Source organism: Kryptolebias marmoratus, linkage group LG10 (assembly GCF_001649575.2).
Source record: "Kryptolebias marmoratus isolate JLee-2015 linkage group LG10, ASM164957v2, whole genome shotgun sequence".
Taxonomy (NCBI): Eukaryota; Metazoa; Chordata; class Actinopteri; order Cyprinodontiformes; family Rivulidae; genus Kryptolebias; species Kryptolebias marmoratus.
This window is the reverse complement of record NC_051439.1, coordinates 8,526,459-8,550,994: the sequence shown is the minus strand read 5'-3', so window position 1 is coordinate 8,550,994 and position 24,536 is coordinate 8,526,459. Positions and strand designations below refer to the sequence as shown.

Here is a 24,536-nt window from a genome sequence, read left to right as displayed (position 1 = left end):
CCAACGCATGCACTTATTCACAAAGCCATCTCAGAGTGCGCCGATTTGTGCCGTGAATCCGAAGCAGACCTATTGAAAGACGAGGAATGCCCAGAGCTTGACAACCGTGCTAATTGACGAGCCCCTTCCCCGGCAATGAAGCTAAATGTTTTCTCCACTCCATCTTTTATTGGGGCAATCACTTTTTGACAGCTCCCCTCTTGTCCCGCACTCATCCCCCCCCCACCCCCGTCCTCGACCCCTCTCCGCGTGCTCATACATGTGGTCGTTCATTAGAGCCGAGGCAGTTGTCCATCAGGCAAAGGCAGCCATTTTGGAAATTGCAGCAAATCTTCCATGAAAAGACATTCCCTCTAATGCGGCAGTCACGCTCGGGGGGGAGAGTGAGGGAGCGATGGCAAAACGGAGGGAGAGAACGGCAAGAGGGCAAAAGAAGGGAGCGAGAAAAAGTGAAGCTGAAAGACAGAGGAGAGAGAGCCCCCCCCCCACACACACACACACACACACCACCACCACCAAACCCATGCTGTAAAGCCACCAAGCGGAAAGAAAGCCTGCTGTTTGATTATAGACTGACACCATCAAGGATGGAAGGAAGAAAGGAAGGATGAAAGGAGAGGGAGGGAGGGTGTTTCAGAGGAGGGAAGAGGGGATGAAGAGGAGGCGGGAGAAAAATACATGAAGAGAGGGGGGAAAAAAATAATAAATTACAGATTGATTTGAAAGAGGACCGAGATGGAGGTGGTAAAATTAGCCCCATCATTTTGCTTACGAAGACACTTTGTGACACACTGAGAAAAAAAACAAAACAGACATGCACGCAGTCTGGAGATCTGTGCACGTACACACTCGCACAGTACAGATGGTATCCTCCATCTGAAAGTGTGGCTCTAATTTGCGCAAAGTGATAGGACCCTCCTTAACCAATTACAACTCCCATATCTTGAGCCTCGGTGGGTGTGTTAGCATCACACAGTCTTTAACGTGTGTGTGTGTGTGTGTGTGTGCCCCATGGGAGCCAGGAAGCGCGTTAAAACCGATATATAAAGATGTTCAAAAAGGACCAATTCCGCTCCTGGTGGCTCTCTGCTGAGTGCGTGAGTTCCTATCTCCCACAACGCTTTACAACGCCGCTGTTCATCTCCATCTCATCTAATCGCCGATCAAAGACAGACCTGTCCCTCCTATTACCCGCAATTCATCTCAGCCGCCGCTCGCCATCTCCCAACGCAGCTTCTCCCAGAGCTGACACATGTACATTCGGACCGAACTGAGCCTAATCCGTCGTAGCGTTTCGGAGCCATTCTTCCTCGTCTTCTAAAAACCTCCACTGACTTCCTCTCTTCGTCACGTAAAACAAGAATTTTACGCTCCGACGAAGGGAAGGAATTCTGGCAGGAACTGCATCTGTCAAATAAAAAAAAACAAACAAAACCAAAAAAACCAAATCCAGGTGTTAAACAGCTACACGCGGAGCAGGCTGGGTTTTGCAACACAAAAGGTCTCCTCAGCATTTAGAGCGCAGCTGATCAAATCCGCAGGAATGTGTTTTTAATACAAACACTGTCAAACCTGATGTAGTCAAACGTTCAACGTGTTATCTCTGGCATACAAAATGTTAGAAAACCTGAATACCTGAAGTGACCTTTCTCCATTTTGTTAGTGGGTATTTGCGAGGGGTTTTGTTGACAGTCAGGCATGACAGTCCAAAAAAAAACCAACAACCAACATTCGTCGAATGGAAACTGTCCAAATCCACACTTTATTTTTTGCAGCATTAGAGTCGCTTGTGTAAAATCCACTTGACAGCTGGATGAGAACACAGCTGCAGAGCGAGATGATGAATCTCAGCACAGGGCCTGCTGCTGCTGCTGCTGCGTGGTCGAACATTTCTGGATGAGTGCTTTCTGTTTCTCGTAAGTACAGATTCTACTCCAAACCACTTCCTCCAAAAAGTGAGCAGATGTACTGTATGTGTGTGTGGGTGCGTGGGTGTGTGTGTGTGTGTGTGTGTGTGTGAATCCCACAGCTGATCTCTGAAAGCTACGCGTACAAACGCCGCGCCACAACATCCATTACCGCCCCGGTTCGGGGCCCCCGTTAATCTTTCTCACACTCTCGCTTGCCCTCTTCCTCGCGCCGAACCCCCCTCGCCCTGAAGTCAAACGCCCCCCTCGCATTAACACGACGACGGGAACGGGACGGGAACCGAAACAATGATTGCGGCGAGAAAAAAAAAAAAAAAAGGGCAGCGCCGAGACGAACCGAGAAAACAAAACGCTGATGTGACAGCAGAAAGGAACCCCGGAGAGAATGCACTTCCACTTCCCATTGTTGTGCTGCATGTGATATGGAGCGGCATTGTTTGTCTTCGGGGTGTTATTAGGCTTATAGTTCCTTGTTTCCCTCTGTCAGAATGGATCGGATAGTCGATTAAACCCGAGGGGAGAGACTGTGTCTGTGCTGAGCTCGTGCGTGCAGGCCTCTGTTCCGCTCAGCCGTTCTGTCTGTTCCCCTGACCTCTTCAGGTGAACAAAAAAAAAGAAGTTTAGGCTCAGAAGCAGTGCTCACGAAGGGATGAAAGGCTGCTTATCCTGCATCCGCTGTGATATCTCAGCTCGTCACGCAGGAATACGCTATCACCTCTGACCACAGGAGTCAAGATTGACGCCAGAACAGAAAATACCAGCGTTTCTGTGTGTGTGTGTGTGTCCCAGTGGTAATAATCACACAGATTAGAGTGGAGCCAAACCCCCACAGGGTCCCCCCCCTCCTCCAACCCAGCCTGTAGCGCCGATCCCCCAGTTTGAGCCACAATGGGAGGCGAAGCAGCCGGACCGTACATCCCCACTGAGCCTGGCTGCCAGACGGGCAAATCCCCACATTTTCCCTTTAACCGCTCCACTCCCTTTTATTATTTTTTAATCCTCATTGATCATTAATAGCATAAAAAAAACACACCAAAAACATAAATACTGACCAACACAAAGGCGCATAACCCCATCAACCGCAGGGGTGCAGTGGCACGGAAGTTGATACGGCTGTCAATATGTCTGGGAGAGAGGGAAGCAACGACAGACGGGGGGGGGCTTAAACCTGAACATGTGTGGTGGATCTCAAGGCCAAAACAAGGGGATGTTATTGATGCTGCCTGGGTGTGTTACACACACACACACCCCTGATATGAATAAGTGTGATTCAGAGAAGAAGGGGGGGGGGTCTATGATATGGGCATCTATCAACACATGTCAGGGGCACTGCTGAGAGCGGCGTGGAAATGTCAATCAGCTCCCCGTTTCAGGAGGATGCACTCGGTTCCTGTCATTCTGGAAAGACGTGGGAGAAAAAAAAAACAACCTTTGGTTCAGTTTAAAGCGACTCATACGCCCATTAATCCCAACCGTGGGTTAAAAGTGACTCCAGCGTTCAGGCTGTACCGTGTCTGTGTCTCTGCAGGAAAGAAATGATCTCTGCTGGGAGAGGAAGATGGATAAAAAGTGGATGAAACCTGGACTCAATCAGTGTGTGTGTGTGTTTAGTCTGATGATCAGCAGATCCAAGGTAACACATTAGTGGCCTTTCCCTCTCACCTATATGCTTGAAAACTTGGAAGTCTGGTTTTGAGTGCTTTAAATAAATAAAATAAAGAAAAAGTCATGCGGTCGGGTTAAAACATGGTCCCGCTGTCAGTTTACAAAGCAGCACCTGGGGTTTACTTTACGCATTTCATTATATTTTTGTCTGTTTCTGTTATTACCTCTGAGTTTTCTGCTTGTTCTCCTTCTTGTTGAGGACCCCCGGCACGCAGTTGGTGAGCTCCGTCCAGTCGGCGTGCAAGCCGCAGCTCCAGCCCGTGGAGAACCGGGAGAAGAGCCACGTCTCCTTGCGGTTCGGCCGGTAGCAGGTACACTTCTTCTGGCCCGGTCTGCAGTCGCAGGGCACCTCCAGGCGGACATTCTGGACCAGGTGCCGGCCGAACGTAGTCCCCCCGGTCTTCTGGATGTGCAGGAACACGATCACGTCCTCCCCCTTGATCTGGAAATCCATCGTCCGCTCCAGGTCCCTGACGGGGAAGTAGTATTTCTTAACGTAGTGGGGGTCCGGAGTGGGGAAGATGTCCCCCTCGTCCTCCTCCGTGAAGTAACCGTGCGGGGAGCCGAAGCTGATCACCCCGGGGGCCACGTACTGATAGAGAATCAGCATGAAGCAGACGGATCCGACGACGATCAACAAGAATTTGCTGCTCCTCTCGACCATGATCCTGCCCGGTGCGGTCCCCACAGCGCGCTACCATTTCCCGGTCAAGCCCACAGCACGGAGCGGGGCGCTCGGCTTCTTCATTTTCCCTCTCCGCCCGCCTGCCCGCCTGCCTGCCTGCCTCCCCCACCTCCTTTCTCCTCCTCCTCAGCCGCCGCCGCCAAGAAGGACTCGTTTTCCGGAGCTCAGGAGCGGCTCGTTCCGTGTCGAGGCGGCCGGCGAAGTTGTCTCATGGTCGTGGCGAGGCGGCTTCAAGGCGGCGAAAGACGCATCGTAACTCGCTGGAAAGCGGCGGACCCACCACCACCGCCACCCAGTCGACTTTCCGCCAGGGTTTCCAGTCGACACAACAACAACAGGCTCTCACTGCATCGCACTGGAGCTATGTACCCAGGATGCAGCGCGAAACCCACCTTTTCAACCTCTCCGCTCGCTCGCTCTCCGAAAACACGCCGAAAGGGAGAGTCGCTTTAATTTATTGGTTGACGCGCAACGCCTGCGTCAGTCACGTGGAGCCAATAGGAACAGGTGAACAGGTCGACTGGATGCAGACGTTAAACATGGGAATTAGATTTGGTTTTCCTAAATAAAATAACATCATGCTTAATGAAAACATATTAATAACACAGGGCTTGTGCTGCAGTTTTCTTCTGTTTTTATCATTAAGTCTGGGTTTGGTTTCAAAATATTTAACTTTATTTACAAATATTCCCCCATAAAAATACATTCAGTTTCGATTTGTTCAAAAACATTGCTTTCGTTGAAATCTGTTTCAGCATACTTACTATGTTTTTGTACTTTTACGATTCAGCTAGCATTTGCTAGTGTTCAGCTAACCTTTTGTTGGTTTTAGCCAGCCTTTTAGCTAGTGTTTTGTATACTTTTAGCTTTTAACTTACTTTTTGCCACGTTCAGTAAGCGTTTTGCTTCTTTTAGCTTTTAGCTAGAGTTTTACCACTTTCAGCTAGCCTTTTGTTAAATTTAGCTTCTAGCTAAACCTTTACTATCTTTGTCTGGCATTTTGCTACTTTTAGCTAGTGTTCAGCTAACCTTTTGCTGGTTTTATCTAGGCTTTAGCTGCATTTAGTTTTTAGCTAGCCTTTAAGCTAGACCTTTCGTACTTTTAGCTTCTAGTTAAAGTTTAGCTACTTTTTGCCTCTTTTAGCTTTTAGCCAGAGTTTTACCACTTTCAGCTAGCCTTTTTCCTATTTTTAGCATGTAGTTAAAATGTTGCTACCTTTATCTGGCATGTTGGTATTTTTAGCTTTTAGCTACTGTTCAGCTATTTTTAGCATTTTGCTACTTTTAGCTAGTATTCAGCTAATTTTTTGCTGGTTTAATCTGGCATTTTGCTACTTTTACCCACTGTTCAGCTACTTTTAGCTTCTAGCTAAACTTTTGCTACTTTTATCTGGCATTTTGCTACTTTTAGCTACCGTTCAGCTACTTTTAGCTAGTGTTCAGCTAACCCTATGCTGCTTTTATCTAGCCTTTTGCTCCATTTAGGTTGTAGCTAGCCTTTGAGCTAGACTTTTGCTACTTCTAGCTTTAGCTAGGTTTTTGCTGCTTTTAGCTTTATTAACTCTGTTTAAGCTTTTTTTGAGTGACTTTTAGCAGCCACATTCACCTTGTATTTTCTCTGAAAATCAGATTTCTCTAATTAATGACAAATTAATTTATTCAGTTGTTCCTTCGCCCTCGGAAGGTGGATGATGATGTTTTTGCCTGCTCTATGCGCATGTCTGTCTGTTAGCGAAATATCTTCTAAACCACTCAACACATTTCAATGAAACGTTCAGGAAATAACCACCGGATGTACGTCTACGACTGATTATTTTTTTGGAGTCCACTCGGGTCAAGATGGCCGCCACAGCCAAAGGGTAACCTGGCTGCCGTCAGCCGTCCTGTGAACAGACCAGTAAATCTCACTCCATCCTGTTCGTGTGGTGATTTTATGACTGATTTAAAAAAAAAAAAAAAAAACAACTTTAGAGAAACAACGTGTTTTTGTCTTTTAGTACACGAGACCCAGGAGCAGGAAAATGTCTCACTGTCAGTAAAATCGTGTGTTTGTGCCTTGCTGAAGCATGTTCATTTGGACCCAGTTAGCATTTATCCTCTATTAAATGCCATCTTTTACTCGGTTGTATTTATTTACCATCAGCCCCCTGTCTGCCGCTCTGCAGGTGAAATTACAAACTATGTGGAAAATGTGATGAGCGTCGAAAATGTAATAAATGACTCCGAGACAAGGCAGAGTTACCTCAGCGCCCTGGGGGGGATTTAGGCTCCAGTTAGTCTGGTGGCTTTCATGCAGCGGTGATATATTTAAAAAAAAGAACAAAGAATTTGTTTTAAATAAGCTCAAACGTGGCTGAAACAGAAGAGCTTTAAAGTGGCTGCTGCGTTATTACTCAAATCTCTGAGTCAGAAAAGATCATTTGGGTTTTAAAACAATAATGTCATGTTCTTCTCTTAAATTAAAACAAAAAACCACTCATGTTGCCTATTAAGTGTGTTACTGTGTGAACGCTGAGTCAGCATTTCTATTCTTGTTTTCCTGGTTGTAGTTTCTTCTGTATGTTTTTTTATTTTAAATTTTTTAAAATCAAACTATTTCTGCAGATTTTGGGCTATTTTACCCATTCATATGTCCTATTTTTTTGTAACTTTTATACTTTTAAAAATATTTTACTTGATTTAAAATAAAATTATTCATAGAAATACATTAAGATCTCTTTAATTCCTCCAGAAAACATCGCTGTCTTTGAGGTCTTCTTTAGTAGACTGCATTTTTTAGATTTTAGCTGTTTGTCTGCCATATTTAGCCTAATTACTGTTCTTCTACATTTAGCTTTTAACAACCATTTTGCAACTTGTATGTATTGTTTTGCTTTTTTTTTTTTTTGCTACTATTTGGCTGCTTTTAGCTATTAGGTACAGGTTCTTTAATTTCACTTCCGCTTTTGCTCATTTTAAATTCAGCATCTGTTTCGCTACTTTTAGCGTTTAGCTAGGCTTTTGCTACTTTTAGCTACCATTTTGATACTTTCAGCTAAAGCCAATTTTAGCTCCAGTTTTATTCATTTCACCTCCTGTTTTGCTGGTTTTAGATTTAGCATCTGTTTTGCTCCTTTTAGCAATTAGCTAGCCTTTTGCTGCATGTGCTTTTTAGCTACTGTTTTGCGACTTTTAGCTAAAGCTACATTTAGCTGTAGCTTCTGCTGAACTAGGTTTAGCTTCAGTTTTGTTAATTTCACATCCTGTTTTGCTTGTTTTAGATGTAGCATCAGTTTTTCTACTTTTAGCTCCTTGTTTTAACTTTAACTTTAGCTTTTTCAGCTAATTTCAGCAAAGTCAGCATTCACAGTGCACTTTCACAGAAAATGTTATTTTTCTAGTTGGGTAGAAAAAAAAAGTGCTTTTACTGTTGTGCTCTTAATGCAGTCATAAATATAAATATATATTTATATATTAGTAAGAAAACAAATGTTGCTTCTTTTTTATTTTCTTACAAAGAAACTTTCATTATTTAAAAGGGTTTTCTTATTGCTGTTGTTGTAAAAATAGCTTAGTCATTAAAAAAGAATGATGTTGTCAAACTTAAGCGTGGAAAAATATATTGGAAATTAGGCCCAAGACAAAATAGAAATATTCAAATAAAAATGTAGGGACAATCTGTAGTTTCCTTAAATTAATAGCAGATTTAACACCTTCTTCATATTGACTGAGTTACTTTAGGTCATTCTGTTCTTCAACAGGATGAAAAAGGTTAAAAATAAAAATAATTAAGTGAATGCATATCACCCGCTACCTTTCATGCCAGAGTTTTAAACTAAGAGCTTATTATGGTGAAATGACATTATGATGGATGTCTAAGTGCTTGTGGTATGTGTCGTTAATGACTCTCAGCTACCACCACCCCAAATTTTAAAATCCCATCAAGCTGTTCGTGATCCATTTTGCCAGCAGACGAACAGAGGCAGTTGCCTCGGACGCGGGGGGCGATAACTGTCAACGTCAGGGGAGAAGAAGGTGAACACAGAGTGCAGACTCATTTTAAAGAAAACTAATTTATTAAATAAAAACAAACAAAAACAAAAAGGCTGACGTGGCAGCAAAAACAGGAACTAAGTACAAAACACAAATAGGCGAAGCATGGCGCGAAGGAAAACAAGCATAAACCAGCGGAGAGATGAGGAGGAGACCAGGCTTTTAAAACACAGAGGATGATCGGTAAGTGGGCACAGGTGCGTGAAACTCATTACTGACAGGTGGAGGTGGGCGTGGCAGAAAACCGAGTGTAGACTGAGGATGAATGGAAAAACACTGGAGACAGAGACAGTACAAAAGGGAAAACAAGATAACTAAAAAAACAAACAAACAAGAAAGACACAAAGCAAAACCCAAAATCTCACAATAACTAACCTGCTGTTTCATTGAAAACAAAACCAGAGCTGGTAGTCCCCCCCCCCCTTTTTTTTTCTCACTTCCTGTTTCATCTCCCTGCAGCTGTTTCTCACCCCACCACAGCTGGGTGTGCGAACTGAGAAGGCTGCTCGACAACCATGAGATCAACCTGGGCCTCTGGTTGCTTTTCTCCTGCTGGTGGTCAGCAGAAAGTCCTGCTGCTGCCCCCCTTCCACCCAGTGTGAATCCCTGAGTGGGGTTCAAACCTGCTTTGAATAATCACATTTGAGAGTAAAAGAGAAAACCAGTTTAAGCCGGTGGTTCCCATCAACCTGCCTGCCGCCTGTTTCCACCTGCGCCCTGCAGGCTTAACTGCAATTTCGCAGACATTTGTCGGTGCAGATGTTTGCTGTGATGACAGACTTGATTCCCACACGTTTCTTGCACGAATCAGTCATCCCAATCAGCAGGCTTCGAGGTGTGAAAACAGCAGTTGCCTGCGCCTGATGGAGAGATGAGGTTAGTAAGAGGCGAGCGCGCGTTTTCACTCTCAGCTCTCTGTGTTGATGATGATGTGAGGTTTGTTTAGTCAGGCAGTAATTGCCGGTGCGCTTCTCCACGGTTTCGGCATCCGTGATTTCCCAGTTGGAGGCGTCTTTCTGAAAGCCCCCCCATCATCGAATAATTTATGCGGGGTGGGTTTCGAGTCGGGCCAGGTGTTCGCAGCTTTTACACGCACCCGTATCTCCACCGTGTTTCAAAAACAGTTTCTGTTGCAGTGCTGGGGACAAATTGTCTCTCCTCTCCAGCCCTTTCTAAGGTGAACTTTACAGGAGAAAAAGCGAAAATGGTGGGTTCAGTCCTTTTACGACTTCTGCAAGTTGTAATCAAGAGACTTTAGAACGGATTCATGCCTGAAATTCATATTAAAGTGGTTTCATAACTAACATGCTGTGGGTTTTATCATCCTCATTAAGACGATATTATGTCTGAAACTGAGATATTTTGATTCAGATTCTCCCTGTAGAGTTTCTTCTTAACCAACTAAACAGCTAAAAGTGCAAGAATGGTGAGAAAGAAAACCAAACAAAACAAAACAAAAAATCGGACTTTTTCTAACCAAGTACATATTTTGCAAATAGTTTGTGGACGGTGGTGGATTCAAAACATCTGTAAGTCGCCCGAAAGTACATGAAGCAAAATAGCTCAAAGCCCTTTTAAAACCCGCGCCCACAGGCCTTTGGAGTAAAGCACATGTGCGAGTTCAAAAAGCACCTGCAGACAGTCCCGATCAGTCAGTACACTTTAGGCACAGTGGTTAAGTATTTAGTTACTTTTCTATCTAATTTCAAAACCCGCTTGGATGGACAGAAGACAGCAGGGAACTCGTTGTCCCTCGCCTCACCAGTTTCCTTTCTTTAACGCTACAAAACGTGCTTACTTTCACTGTTAAAAAAACCTAAAAATAACATTAAATTTAACATAAACCAACCGTGTATTTACAGCAACTGTAAATGAACATCCTACCTGTTTCAGATACCTCTTCGAACAAATTCACTTTGGAGAAACAGTCTATTTCTGACCAGACTGATGAGCTCACGGCTAGTCAGAATGAGGCCAAGACCAACTTAGATTTTATTTTAGAAACCTTTACATCACTGCTATTCATCATTGTAGGTAGTGCTGAATCAGCATTCACACAACGGCTTTCCTGTTTATAAGATAATCCTTAAGTTTTTTTCAAACAACTTCTGTGTGCTTTGAGTTATTTCAACCATTCATAGATCAAAATGTTCTGCTTGATTGGAAATAGTGTGCTCTGACTTTTAATGTTTGTAACTTTTATACTTTTTGAATTATTGTACCTTATTTACAAGAATATTCCCTACAAAAACACACTGAGATCTCCTAAATTCCTTGTTTTAAAATGTATTTGGCATATCTAATTTGTCCTATTTTTATCTTCTTTTACTCCTTTTTTATTTTATATTTTAGCTACTGTTTTACTAATCCTAGCTTTTAGGAACTGTTTTACTTTTGTTATATCTCTTAGTTAATGTTTTGCTAATTTTAGCTACTGTTCTGCAGCTTTACCTTTGCTGGAAAAGGCACCGGTGGTCAAGGAAATACACGTTTAATCAAACAGTGGTGCAAAACCAAAGAAGTCGCATTTGGACTGATTGTCCTTTATTGGCGGGCCGAACCCTGAAAAAGTCACGGCAGACATTTTGTCCTCCCCGTGTTAATACAGTGGATGTTAGGCTGCCATCCCATTGAAACGACTCCAGGTAAACTGTGTAGCAAAGGTTAACTTGTCAGTGAAAAACACCGCATAAAGGCACTGACCTTTACCCAAAGGCTGCATTACGACTGATACGCAGGAAAAAGGGAATAATGGTAACACAAAGTGCATGTATGCCATGTGATGCTTTTGGAGCACGGTTTCATCTGCAACAAAAAGACTGAACCTATTGATTCGGGTTTCACATTGTTCTTATTTTTAGGTGTGCTTGAAGATGAATAGGAGAAGATCTAAAAGTGGATGCCTTCAAAGAATGCCAGAAACCCGGGGTTGTCTCCCTTGAACAGTGCCATGATTTACCGTGAGATGAAACTGTGCGGAAAATCTGGCCCCCGAGAGATGTTGATAAAACGCCGTTCCGTCCTGAAACCTTTTGATTTATTATGTGTGTTCACACCCAAAACAAATCTGTTGCATCATCTCCCGCAGACCCGGCCCGTCTCCTCTGAGCTCACCGCGGCGTTTTTTAAAAAAGACGTGCCGCAGACCTCCATAAATTCCCGGATAACGTCGCACGAGTTCAATGCGTTTGTTGCATAACAAAAAATTTCCGCTCGGCTCGGATCGTTGCACCTTGACAGGGAGCGGTTTTCTTCCCTCCTCTGCGATTATCTCAGCGTGATTGGATCTAAGCGTCTGAGGGCAGCCTGCGTGTGTGTGTGTGTGTGTGAGCCCGTTTCATTCTTGAATAATTCAGCCTGCTTATTTACATATGCTTTACTTACACTGAAGCAGCATCTGCCTGTCACACTGCTGTTAAACACACTCATGATTAGGACTCGTGCCTTGCCCCTGGCAGTACCCAGTTGCAAAAAATATTGGGAGATTTTTTTTTTTTTTTGGGGGGGAGGGAAAGTGTGTACGAGGGAGCCACTCTGAATATTAACACTGTGTGTTTGCGAGCGTCAACTTGCATGTGTTTGCGACTGTGTGCTGTCTTTGTGTGCGTTTTGTTCCCACCATGCGCGGTGCCATTATGAGCTGGGTTGCTTAAAGAAGATGGATGTTGCAGAGTGTGTTGCCCTCTGGCTCGAGCATAAAGTTATGACAGTCTGTTTATCATGAGAAGCAGTTTATTGTTGCCTTTGCATAACGATCCTGCTCAGATGGATATTTTCCTGGTGCTTCCAGAGACTTTGAGGAGTGCATTATGTCCTGCCTCAGTGTCTCTCACGCTAGCATTGCATTTCTGTGTTTCGATTATGCGCTCCCTGACAAAAAAAAAATAAAGCGTTTAAGCACCCGGATAGAGTGGCGGAAGTGAAAAAACTGCACCCGCTGAAAGGTTGTGGGACCGATTTGCTGCGGTGACAATATCAAACTAGAAGCACTCAGAGAGCACAAACCTCTGCCAAGGCCACAGCGTGGATAAAAAATAGTGCTATCCGGATCATAATCTGGATCACCACCACAATGTAATCCATTGTTTTTTTTGGGACAATCCCAACATTTCCTGAACATTTCCTCCAAATCTGTTCTTTAGTTTTTACCTGATCTTTACTAACAGACAGACAAACAACTGAAAACAGAACTTCCTTGGTGGAGGAAATAAAAGGGTCACATGTAGGAGCAGAGACAAGTTTTTAACAAAAGTGGTTACCTGTGACCTTTGACCCCATGAACCTTGAAATCAACAGGCATCATCTTTGACCCCTGAGGTGTGCAGCTGTGCAGTTTGACATTCCTACATTACACAGCTGCAGAGTTAGAGCACCAGGTCAGCTGTGATGTTGACCTTTGACCCTGTCACCTTGAAATCAGTAGTGATCATCCTTGACTCCTGAGGTGTCAGCTGTGGAATTAAACATTCCTGTTATACAGCTGATACCCTTTCGAACAGTCTATCAAGCGCTGGTGATGCCATCTAACACATCTACAAAGCATCACCTGTCTGTTCACCTTCAGCCACTGAGTTAGATGCTCCGGCAACTGCCTGATAACACTACCGCTCCACTCGCGCTTTCTGATGCAGGTTCTAGATGTCCCAGCTCCTTTCAAATCAAAGCGTTTACATCCTTCTCTCTGGTCTGCATGTGGGCTGAACTACGTCCAAACTGAACCCTTTCTTCTTGTCTTTTTTTGTCAGTAAGCGCATCTCAAGCCTCTTACGTTAGCGAAGTTTATGTCGCAGTAATGGAAAAAGAGTCACGTCATATGCTTGTTAAACAAAGACACAACCTAGTGCACACAAATCTGTAGGAGAGCCATAAAATGCTCCCTTGTAAAACTTTGTGAATGAACAGCAGGTCAGCGGACGGCTGCCGCTCCTCCTGTTGACGCAGCTTCTGTTCGGTTCACTCACAGTGCAGAAGTTTTTTGTTTTGTTTTGTTTTTTTTTTTTTTGTCTCGACATTGTTTTGATTTGTAGGAATCCGCTCGGAGGCCCTAATGTCCGCCTCTGCAACACAAGCACACACACCCCCCTCCACACACTCCATGTTACGACATGCTCCGTCTGTTTGTGCTTTATTTTTCATTTAGCCAGCAGCCAGGGCCAAATACCACCAAGTGCAAAACAAACTTGCACACACACACACACACACACACACACACACACACACACACACACACACACACACACACAAAGTAAGAGCAGGGAGGTGCAAGAACAAACAGGCATTTTCAAGCCCTCCATGCACCCAAACAAACTAATCATTTTCCTAACTGACTCACAGTTAGGTTTTGAATTCACCAGTGGATTTGTTTGTTCATTATTATTATTTTTTTCTTAATGAATGCACTCGCAAAAATAAATAAATAAATAAAATAAATAAAAAAGTGGAAACAATTAGTGGCTTGTTTTTATCCTGAAGTTCATAAATGAATTATTCTCCGAACCTCCTCTGAAATATGTTCTTTGGATGCGCCTAAGGGGGGAAGTGCAAGCTGCAGGAGGAAAACAACAAAACCCAAGTAGCCGTCACGCATTTCCTGCGTTCTGTAAATGCCTGCAAATGTTTGCGGGAGCCTTCCTGAGAGAGCGGGTTTAAAAGTTCAGATCCGTTCGGCCTGCGAGGGTCTTACACGCGATCTTCGGTCGACGGTTGTGCGTATTTGAATGTAAGGTTTTCTTTGCATAACCTTCTTAATCTGAATGTTTTACCTTTAGTTGTTGTTAAATTTAGAGGTTCAGGTTGTTGGGGGTTAGTTTTTGATTAGTTTTACAAGCGCCAAAATGCATAAAAATATTTAGGAAATAGTGGTTCTTCCAACTCCATCAGCTTCATATTTTCATTCAAACATGCACATTATAATTAGTGTAATTGTAATTTCAGGTCATCTTGTGAGACGTCATGCTCAGGGTACGTGCTGCTGAAGACTCAGCTACTACCACGTCAGATTTGAGCTCAGTGTCTGTAAATCTGACTGAGTTAAAGCCGTTTTTGTGTTTTTAAAGGTTAGTTGGCAGCCATCTTGACTTAGGTTAAACCCAAGTTGTAAATCCAAAAAAAATCCAACAAAAATTATGGTTAAGGTTATTTTTAATTACATAGTTTATAAGAAATTTTGCTGAACACACACACATGATAATTATATAATGACATACATGTCCTGTTTGTTGTTTTTTATATTTATCAATAGTAGCATTAGTTTATTTTGTTTAAATAAAATGGCATCAGAGCAGTGCTGTTCTCACTAATCAGTCAAAACCTAAAAAAAGAGACTGATCTGAAACAGTACAGAGACCAGATTTGTCCTCAGATCAGTCCTCTGGTGCAGGATTAAAGTTTGCTTAAGGGTTCAAATAAAGCATTCATCCATTTTCTTTTACCCCGCCTCTCCTTTCACGGGACGGTCACGGGAAGCCGGTGCCTATCTCCGGCGGCGAATGCCCCTTCCCTTCTTATTATTTCTCGGACGTTTGCAAAACAACCTGACACGCAGTTACTGGAGCGGTGACTCGGAAAAAGGGTTCTGACGGTGGTCAGACGCTGTAATTTGTCAAATCGGCTGCCAGTCAGCGGTTGCGAGGAGGCAAACGGTTCATTTAAAACGAGGAAGCCATATAAAAGAAGCTGGGATAAAAAGTCAAAACAAACAACAGACCACTTTCTGAAATCCGCTGTAAAGCTTCAAAGTGAGCGTGCCTTTAAGTTACTTTAATTTTTATTTTTTGCTACGACTCAGAACCGGCTGTTTGACAGAATCTGGAGCCACAGGATTTAAGTTTTAATCCATGAAAGCCTCACTTTGCTTTTTATCTGCAACCGATTAACTTCTGATGTGAACCCGATTCAAGATGGTCGCTCCTTAACGAAACAACGCCACAAAAAACTCAACAACTTAGTCAGATTTACAGATCTGGAGCTCATATTTGTAGCTGAGTGTCGTCTGTAACCGCGCTACAGATCTTTGCTTAAACGTTTGGCATTAACTGCTGGAGTCGACTCTGTTTTTAGGAAAATATCTCATGAACTGGATGGATTTTACTGAAGATTAAAGTACATCTACAACAGATTAACGTTTGGATCCAAGATGTCCGTCACAGCTAACACCAAAATGGCCACAGCTGTGTGTTCATTATCTTCAAGATGTGATCAAAACGAGTCCAACTCTGTTATTTCGTAACATAAAATGGTTTTAGTTTAAAATACGTCCTTCACCTACGTTCCTTTGGCCTATTTAATTTTTTTTTTGTTTTGTTGTTTAATTTTCTTATCGTTTGAACTCACTTTCTGGTCATTTTAAGTCACGTAGCTTTTGTACGACTTCCCAACAGAGAGAAACACTTAGGCTGGCTTTAAGGTGAGCAGCACATGGATAATTGGCGTGGATACGGAGGGAGCTGGCGCGCTGGAAGTGGTAAACGGGAGACTTTCTTCAGCTGCGGGTTTGAACGCACGTGTGCCAGAGACGGCGCCTGACTGTCAGTCAGGCCCGAGAAATGACGGATCAGGACGCGTGCGGCGTGTTTCTCGCGGAGCGGACTTCATCACGGGCTGCTTTCACGCTCACCTGTGTGTGACCGTCAGGCGGAGGCCCGACGTCAGATCAGATCAGATCAGCTCAGCTCGTAGGGGAAGGTGTTGTTCCTCTAATGACATTTATTTTACCCATATGAAATATATAGTCTCCTCCTCAGTCTTCTTACGCCTTCTTAGAACTGATGCTTTACCTCCAGGAATGAGAATGGATTCCAGTTTCCTTGTATTTTTGTTTCTTATCGTCACGCTGAATCACTGCCGTGGTATATCCACCCTCACATCTGTTCCAGCCATTTTCCACTCTGGACAGACTTTGTAGTCAACTCCACTCCGCTCGCTTGGCTAAAGCCAATTACGTTGACACATATTTGGCCTCGGTGTAGCGTTCGCTAAATAATTTACAGTTGCAAATTAGCCGTGTTTGTTTTTAATCTCGGCGAACCAGGCTGCAACCAACTGTGTTTGGTTGCAGGCGTTTACCCGGGGCTCCGAAATTCCTCCCCGCGCAAAGAAATTACCTTCCCAAATCTTTTTCTGAACACTTTTCCGTAACCGCAACGTCGGGAGCGCCACGAGCTTTAGAACAGAGGAACTTGAGGATAAACAATTGCAGCATTGAGAGTTGGACTGCACTGAAAAACTGCTCAATATGGGTTATTTTCCTTATGTTGAAAGCCACAATATCAATGTGTGTAATATCACAAAGGAGTGCAGTGACGGACACACAAACTGCATGACAAGAATCTATTACTGTCTGAAGGCTAAGGGGTGGTACGGTTCTTGCCTTTATGTGTTTGTGTGTGTGTGTATGTGCTTAGCAAAATATCCCATAAGTAATATTTTACAGAAACTCTCAGAAAGCAATAACTGGATGGACATCCACAACTCCTTGGAGTCACTCCAATTCAAGATGGCTGACCACAGCTACCGAAAGAAAGAAAGAAAGAAAGAAAGGAAGAAAGCTGCTTGGGCAGACGGTGCAGTTTCCAAATGTTTTCAGCCAACGTTCCAGGGTTTTCGTTTCAAAGTGCAATCGCCTCGACTCTTTGATTTGTTTTATTGGTAAATTGATTTGCTTGCTCAGGCTGTTTTAACGCGCTGTATAAATAAAAAGGACTTCAGCTGATTGGTGATGAGATAATAAAGGAATCACTGAAGCTCCCTTTTATTAGCGTTTACCTGCTTTTATTGTGGCAGTCCCCCCTGAATCACTCCTAAAACCAACAGTGAAACTGTCCGCACCCAAACGTCCTGGCAGATTACTGAGCATCAAACAGACACCCCCCCCGCCGACCCTTAGAAACTGTGGATTGAATGTCCGTTACATGTCCAGAACAAAAAAGTCGTCTTGTTGTGTAGAAAGCTAATAAGATGTTGTTCTAAAGCCTGCGTATCCGTTTCTGCATTGATGGTGCCTTTCCAGATGTGTAAGCTGGACATGCACCCCCATACCATCAGAGAGGCAGGCTTTTGCACTGTCCTCTGATAACAGGCTGGATGGTCCCTCTTCTCTTTAACATGGAGGCCGTGGTTACTCCTAAAATGTTTTTTTTTATACCCAGTCCTCTTACAGCCCTGTTGCTAATAAACCTAATTAGCTGAAACATTTTGATTAGCTTACTGTGAAGAAAATAAGGGTTTGGGACGTTTGCATTTTGCAAGTTTTTTATTTATTTATTTTTTTGCAATTGGGGTTGTATTTGTGTGGAGTTGTAACAAAGAGCATTAAACCTTTCTTTAAAAAAAAAAAGAAAAATAAATCCCTTTTTGTGTTATCTGTAGATAACACAAATATTTGCTTTTTCTTTCCTTTCCTTCGACACGGCCAGGCTCGCTCTTCCTCTGCCCGGGCTTCCAGTGCGCACGTTCGAACGCCTCCTTGTTTCTGCAGGGTGTTATTTTTCCTGTGACAAGTTGACCTTTGAACTCCTAGCTAGAGGACATGGTTTTTTTTTCCACAGGTGTGGCTCGTCTAACGTTTCTCCAAGTCAACGCTCTTCACTGTTTACAGGACTCTGTTTTGATGTGTGTGGATGTCTGAAGCTTATAGTGTGTAACTAACAGGCTAATTACAGTAAATTGTTGGGTTTTGTGTTTTCAGTAAAGCCCTTAAAGCCTTTCTCGCTTTACAAACTGCGAACCGAGGCTCGACGGACGTCACACGTTCTGTAAAGGAAACGACTTGTGACCGTCGAAGAATGGCGCCGCATTCAGCGGCAATGTGCTCTGTCAACGATCGCCCAGGGAAATTTATCCCGAACAATGGCGAAGGACTCAAAGTTCTTTGTCTGAGCGGCGCAGCATCTGATCCAGCTCGGGGAAGACAAACGAGCGGCTAACGAGAGCCACGTAATCCTCACCAGTCCCCGCCGTCTTTTGTCCCTCTTTCTTGTTGTTGCTTTTAAAAAAAACAAATGTTCATCCGGAGTTCCTTCTTTTCCAAAAAAAAATTCCCATTCCTCTCCGCTTCTTGTCAGTTTCGCCTCATCCCTGCAGAATCTGGCGGGTTTTTTTTTTTTGTTTTGTTTTATTTTGTTGTTTTATTTCTCGTCTCCTTGCTCGGAGCAGATTGCAGACTGCGGCCTGACGAAAGCTTAATTTCTATCGTGTAATGAACCTGGCAGCGCGTCCTCCGAGGACACGAAGACAAACGGCAGCGGCGGTGCCGTGCCAGCATGGGGACAGCTGACAAGGATCATCTGGGATCCCTGGCAGGATCCACAGGCACGGTTTGAAGGATTTCCAGAAAACTGCTCACGCCAAGCGTCATTTACACTAATTGATGGAGTATTTTTTAATTACATTTAAAGGGTCGTGCACGCCGAAACATCTGCATATTAAACAAAAAACACATGAAAGCTACTTCATCGAAGGTTACCGAACTCACAGATATTAAAACAAACAGCTGGAGTCAGATTAACAGCTAATAATCTCTGATTGGGAATATTTACGTCAGGGTAATGTGATTTACTGAGCAACATATGTTGTTCTTTTAATCATCCAAAAATGGAAGTTTTGGGAAATGACTTCTGCACCAAATGTTTGTTTAATATCTGTAAAACTGACTGAGTTACAGATGATTTTGTGTTTGCTAAGGTCGATCAGCTGTGGCAGCCATCTTGAATCGGGTTGACTCCAAAGGTTAAATCAGTTGTAGACATGCATCCAGTGGTTACTTTCGGAAAGTTTCAATAAAATCCGTCCAGTAGTTTGTGAGATATTTTGCTAACAGACAAACTGGGTTGACGTCAGCAGCTAATGCCAAAGCGTTAAGCAAAGATCTTGCACGTTGTTTGTTGCTCAAGGGATGTGTCAGGGATGACTCTCAGCTACTTCCAAACCAAAATTTGAGCTCAATATCTATAAATTTGACTGAGTTGAATTGCTTTTGTGTTTCTAAAGTTAGGTTGGCTGTGGCCGCCATCTTGGTCAATGTCTGTAAAATTGACTCGGTTATGACCATTTTTATGACAGCTAAAATTGCTTCGCTGCGGCAGCCATATTGAGTCAGAGTCACTCCAAAAGTTAATCAGCTGCAGACGCATATCCAGGGATGACTTTCTGGGAAGTTTCGTTGAGTTTTGTTAAACAGTTCCTGAGATATTTTGCTAACAGACAGGCACACACACACACGCAAAAACATCATTGTCCGCCGATGTCGCCTTAATTTCATAAAACGCTGCGACAGATGGATCCCAGACGGCAATCATTCCCTCCTCCCTCCTCTCCCGACAAGAACCTTTTTTTTTAAAAAATTTCTTTTTAGTGATTTTTAAATTAGATATACGGGAGCTAAAGTTGATTTCGTGATGGATTTTGAGATATGGAAGCCAGAGACGCGGAGCTCCTCCCCTCGCCGCTGCTGCCTATTCGGCCTCCTAAGTATAAGCAGATTAAAGTTAACGACGTAAAGTGAATTAGATATTTAATCATCTTATCATCTTAGCGTGGTTCAGGTCAGAACTCTGCTCTGATCTGAAATCCCATCTGTTTGACGGCGCACAGCGGGAGCACAACACGCTCCGTTCAGGGGTCAGTCCCGAGCCTCCGGGAGGTTCCGCTAAAGCAGTTTGAAGATTGAGAAATTAAATTCATCCCCATGAATTCTACACACACACACACACACACACACACACACACACACACACTGTCCTCTCTGCTTCAGTATGAGTCAAAAACAGCAGGATTGAGGACAAACAGTCCACAAGTAACACCACAGAATTGACCCCAAAAGATGAAAACCACCCCGAGAGACGCCTCCATTGATTTATCTAATTTTCTTTCCTCCTATTTTCTTTTTCTATTTTTTTTTTTTCTAAAAAGCTCTCTTCATCGTCCCCTCTGCTTCACTCCGTGTCACCCTCCAGCTGAACTCTCGCTGATTGAGGTGAGAGGACTGTGATTTTCAACACTCGGTTGCTCCTCTTCTCACACGTTTCCAGTTCTCCACCTTTGAGATTCCCCCCTTTTTCATGTTTTCCTGCTCACCAAAGCTAGGCTGCCTTTTTCGGTCATCTCTCAATCCGGATTTCGTCGTTGTCGCCGGCCGCTGAAGGTGAAAGGGCGGTAGTGGTTTTGTTTGTTCGTCTGTCTGTTAGCAAAATATCTCATGAACCACCAGGCAGGTTTTCATGAAACCTTCAGAAAATAATCCCTGGATGTACGTTTAAAATTGATTAACGTTTGGAGTAGACTCGATTCAAGATGGCCGCCACAGCTAACTAACCTTCAAAAACACAAAAATGGCCATAACTCTGTCAATTTTATAGATATTAATCTAAAAATCTAATGTGGTGATAGCTGAGACTCATCCACAAAACATGTTGTGAATGCCAACAGACTGCAAAGAGAAGTTCTTTAAAAGGTTTTCATTAACTATTTGGTGTCAACTCTGTGTGTCTGTTAGCAAAATATCTTATGAACCCCTCCATGGATTTGAATGAAACTTGCAGAAAGTCATCCTCAGATAGAGCCCGAAAACTGGTTAGCTTTTGGAATACCTGAAACTCAAGATGGCCACAAAAAATGGCTACAACTTTCTCAGATTTTCAAAGAACGAGCTAAATTTTGACGTGGTAGTAGCTTCGAATCATCCCAAACACATACTTGAGTGTTGCACGTCTTGCCATATGACATGAGACTGGACTACAATCTGTTTCTTCTTGTCAGAGGATGATTTTAGTTGAAAACTCTTACATCTTTAAATCTAGACTGGGAGGGAGAGCCTTTAAATTCAGGCTCCCTGCTTGGGTATGAAACACCAACATCCTTACTGCCTTTAAACTAAAAACTTATTTATTTAGAGCTTATATAAACCAGGGCAGAATAAATCTCCATTTCAAAGAGCTATCTGCAACAGGTATGATATTAACTGTTTATAACCTTTCCACAGAACTCCAAATCAAAGGATCTAATGTATCTCTTTAAGGTTTTTTGTTTTAACTTTTTTTTAGCATTTGTGCGTACCGGGAGTTCCTGTTTCTTCTGAAATCTTTGCTGGAACAACAAAAGTTGCCGGCAAAAAAAAACAAACAAAACAAACAAAAAACAAAATCGAAGGTTTCAAATTTGCTCGTTTGATGCGACCGGCTGCCACGGGCCGCTGAAGGTCCGCAGGCAGACCTTTTAGTAGCCGGATCTGTGTTTCCTCAAAAACAGAGCACATGAAAGCGATCCAGTTATGCAGCAAGAAACACATAAATGATGTTACTGGAGAGAGCGAGAGAGAGATAATGGCTGCAGTGACACAGCGGGGTTCTGCTGATGGTCTTTTCCTCACAAACGTCCGAGCTGCTGCGGCTTGGCGGCCAAGCCTACATCAGAGCGTGGACTGATCTCAGTCAGGCAGATTAGCGACCGGTTTGAAGTGCATGCGGTTGCCTATAGGTGTTTATCCTCACACGCTTAAACAGAGGCATGCAAACACGGCACAAAAAGTGAGGACTTTTGTGTTTGGTTGATCTGCTCTGTTCTGCTATCGACTCTTGTTTTGAGCTCCTGGTGCCCCAGGTGCCGAGAGTCAAGAGCCTGATTGGCAGCTGATTGGCAACCAGCGGCAACTTCCATATCGCTACAGTCTGGGACCGGGCACTAGCCTCCAAGATGACAACGCTCGCCCCCACAGAGCAGAGACTACTTCCAGAATCTGGGAGAGGAGAGGATGGAACGGCCTGCCTGCAGTCCTGACCTCAACGCCATCAGCTCTGGTGTGCGGTTTCTTTCAGAGTGGCCACACTGGACGACACTCGTAATTGTGTGGTGTCTCTTTAGGACAGCCTAAGGGGGCATTCACACCAGCCCTGTTTAGTCTGCTTTAATTGAACTCTAGTTCGTTTGCCTAAAAAAGTCTGGTTCATTTGGGGAGGAGTGAACGCGCAATCGAACTCTGATACGGACTAAAAAAGCGAACTCTGGTCCGTCTAAAAACCTCGGTCTCTGTTCGGTTGAAGTAAACTCTGGCGCGGTTCGAATGAGTATGTGAACGCAAGCGAACCGGAGACCGCTCCGAAAGCAGGAAGCAGATTACAGCGCAGGGCCTTCTGGGTAAATACAACCAAAAACAAACGTGCCTTTCTACCACTAGCGGGAGAAATGGCTCGTGGTTTGTTTGGCACGTGTACCACGGACACAACAGAAATCCTAAAACCGCTAAAATATGAAGCCACTCCTTTTTTGTTTCCTTTTCCAGAAGAAGGAAGTCTCAGTGTCTTCTTCAGAGGTTTTCTTGTTATTTCCTTCAGTAGTTCCACCACAGGTGAGGGGGGGAACAGGTCGCTCCAAGGGTTTGGCTCCATTGACTCGGTGCAGCATGAATGAGAACCGCAGCAGCTGAAAATGGAACAAATGTTGCAGTTTTGCGCCCCAATTGAACCGAATCCACCGGACTATCAGGTGTGAATACAGCTTAATTTAATGCTTAGTGATGTCACAAGTATAAGTCACTGCCCTCTGTGGAGAGTTGTGGGAGGGGCGTGCTGGCAGACAAACGCACGGACTGAGGTGGACTTTATATTTTTGTCTCTCTAACTCGAAGTAACGTTGCGGGTCGTAGGAACACAGCTCGCTTCATGTATGACAAGACAGCATGCCGTCCCACGGCAGTGTGCGACAACGCTGCTGAGGAGGACGAGGTGCCAGGCTGTTGTGGCTGTGTATGGTTCTTCCACATGCCACTAAAGTTAAATTGCCAGTACCTTAGTTGCTTTGGAAGGTAAAATGATATGTCTTGGTTGTGTCTCCGCAGAGCGAAAGGCATTCTGGCTGTCTTTTGTCTTCTCTTTTTCTAAATTACATTTCTTCATAACGGCATCAGTTTACGACGAGTGTAATCTCAGACTGTTTACGTCTTCTGGGTTTAAAAATACAGATGAAGTAAACAGTTCAAATTCAATTACGCCCAGTTCAATTTTTTTCTAATTCAAAACAGTCCAATACGATTCAGTTACAGCCCAATTCAATTTAAAGTACCATTCTGAGGATTGTGTTATTTTGGTTATAATTTGCCAGTTTGTAAAAAGATTTTGAGCTGTGGAAACCAATCAAATCAAATGTTCTCCTTGAATTAGAAGGAAAGCCTAAATCTAAAGCAACAACAGGTGACAAGGCAGGACTTGACAGGATTCAAACTCGCAACACAACGACGAAGTTTTAAGAGTTTTATTGTGGACTGGACAGGAGCGGGACCTGTGACTCTAAACAGGACACTCATGTGACCGTCGTGGACTGGAACCGGAACAGGTAAGTTCTTCTTGGCTTGGTTACTAGTTGCAGACAGGCTTGTCTGAAAGGGGCTGAGGCGAGAGGGAAAGTCCAGGTGCAGGCGAGGTGTCGTTACCAGAGGGTCAGAAGTCCGAAGCCAAATCCAGAGAGGGAAAATCCAAAGAGCGAGGTCCAGGTGAGCGTAGCAAAGTCGGTANCGAGAGATCAGAGTCCAAAGAAGTATCAGGCAAGGAGCAGGCAAAAGTCGGTGGTCAAAAAACAGGCAAGGGTCGAGATCAGGCATGANCAAGACATGAACGCTGGACATTTACTCGCTGTGAGGCTTTCAATAATCTGGCGAAGAGTACTGGGAGCTGTGGGTATTTATGGGGACCAGAACAGGTGAAACAGATGACTGTGATTACTTGGGCATGGTAATATGGGCGTGGCTTGAACTGTGGATGAGTGGAAAATTACTTGGCTGTGGCATGACTTGAGACAAGAGACGTGGCAGGAACAGATGGAGCTGTGACAATAGGCCACCGAAGTCGGACCTAAATATAAACTTTATTGAAATAAAAAAAAAGTACATTTTTCTTAATGGTAGATGCAGTATTTACCTCCTGGAACCAAACTAAGAGTTGCTTGCACAACACAGAAGCCTGAGAGCTGAAAGTAAATGCCACCTTATCTCGCAAATGTCACATTATCTTGCTTCTCACTTCACCGAAGATTAACATTTCAGAAGTGCTTAATATATTTTCTTTACTGCCTGTGTGCTTTTTGAGTGATTTACAATAAAAGCAGGTGATAAAGTCGTCTGTTAACTTGGTGTTTTCCGACTGTTTTGTGTCTATAAAGTGCGCAATCATGCTATTATTAAGCAATAAGGAGTCCAATTTCATAAACCTGCGAGAGGCAACACTTTTCATTATGACAGCAAT

At 43.7% G+C, this 24,536-nt stretch overlaps 1 protein-coding gene across 1 annotated transcript in view; it reads right to left on the bottom strand.

Annotated features, from left to right (window-relative positions):
* Positions 1 to 4,710, bottom strand: part of hs6st1a (heparan sulfate 6-O-sulfotransferase 1a) — a 56,055-nt gene extending 51,345 nt beyond the window's left edge. The window contains exon 1 of the mRNA XM_017416889.3: positions 3,758 to 4,710. Coding sequence (XP_017272378.1) covers positions 3,758 to 4,257 — 500 coding nt within the window. The 5' untranslated portion in view covers positions 4,258 to 4,710. The remainder of the gene's footprint in view (positions 1 to 3,757) is intronic.
* Between the last annotated feature and the right edge of the window lie 19,826 nt (positions 4,711 to 24,536).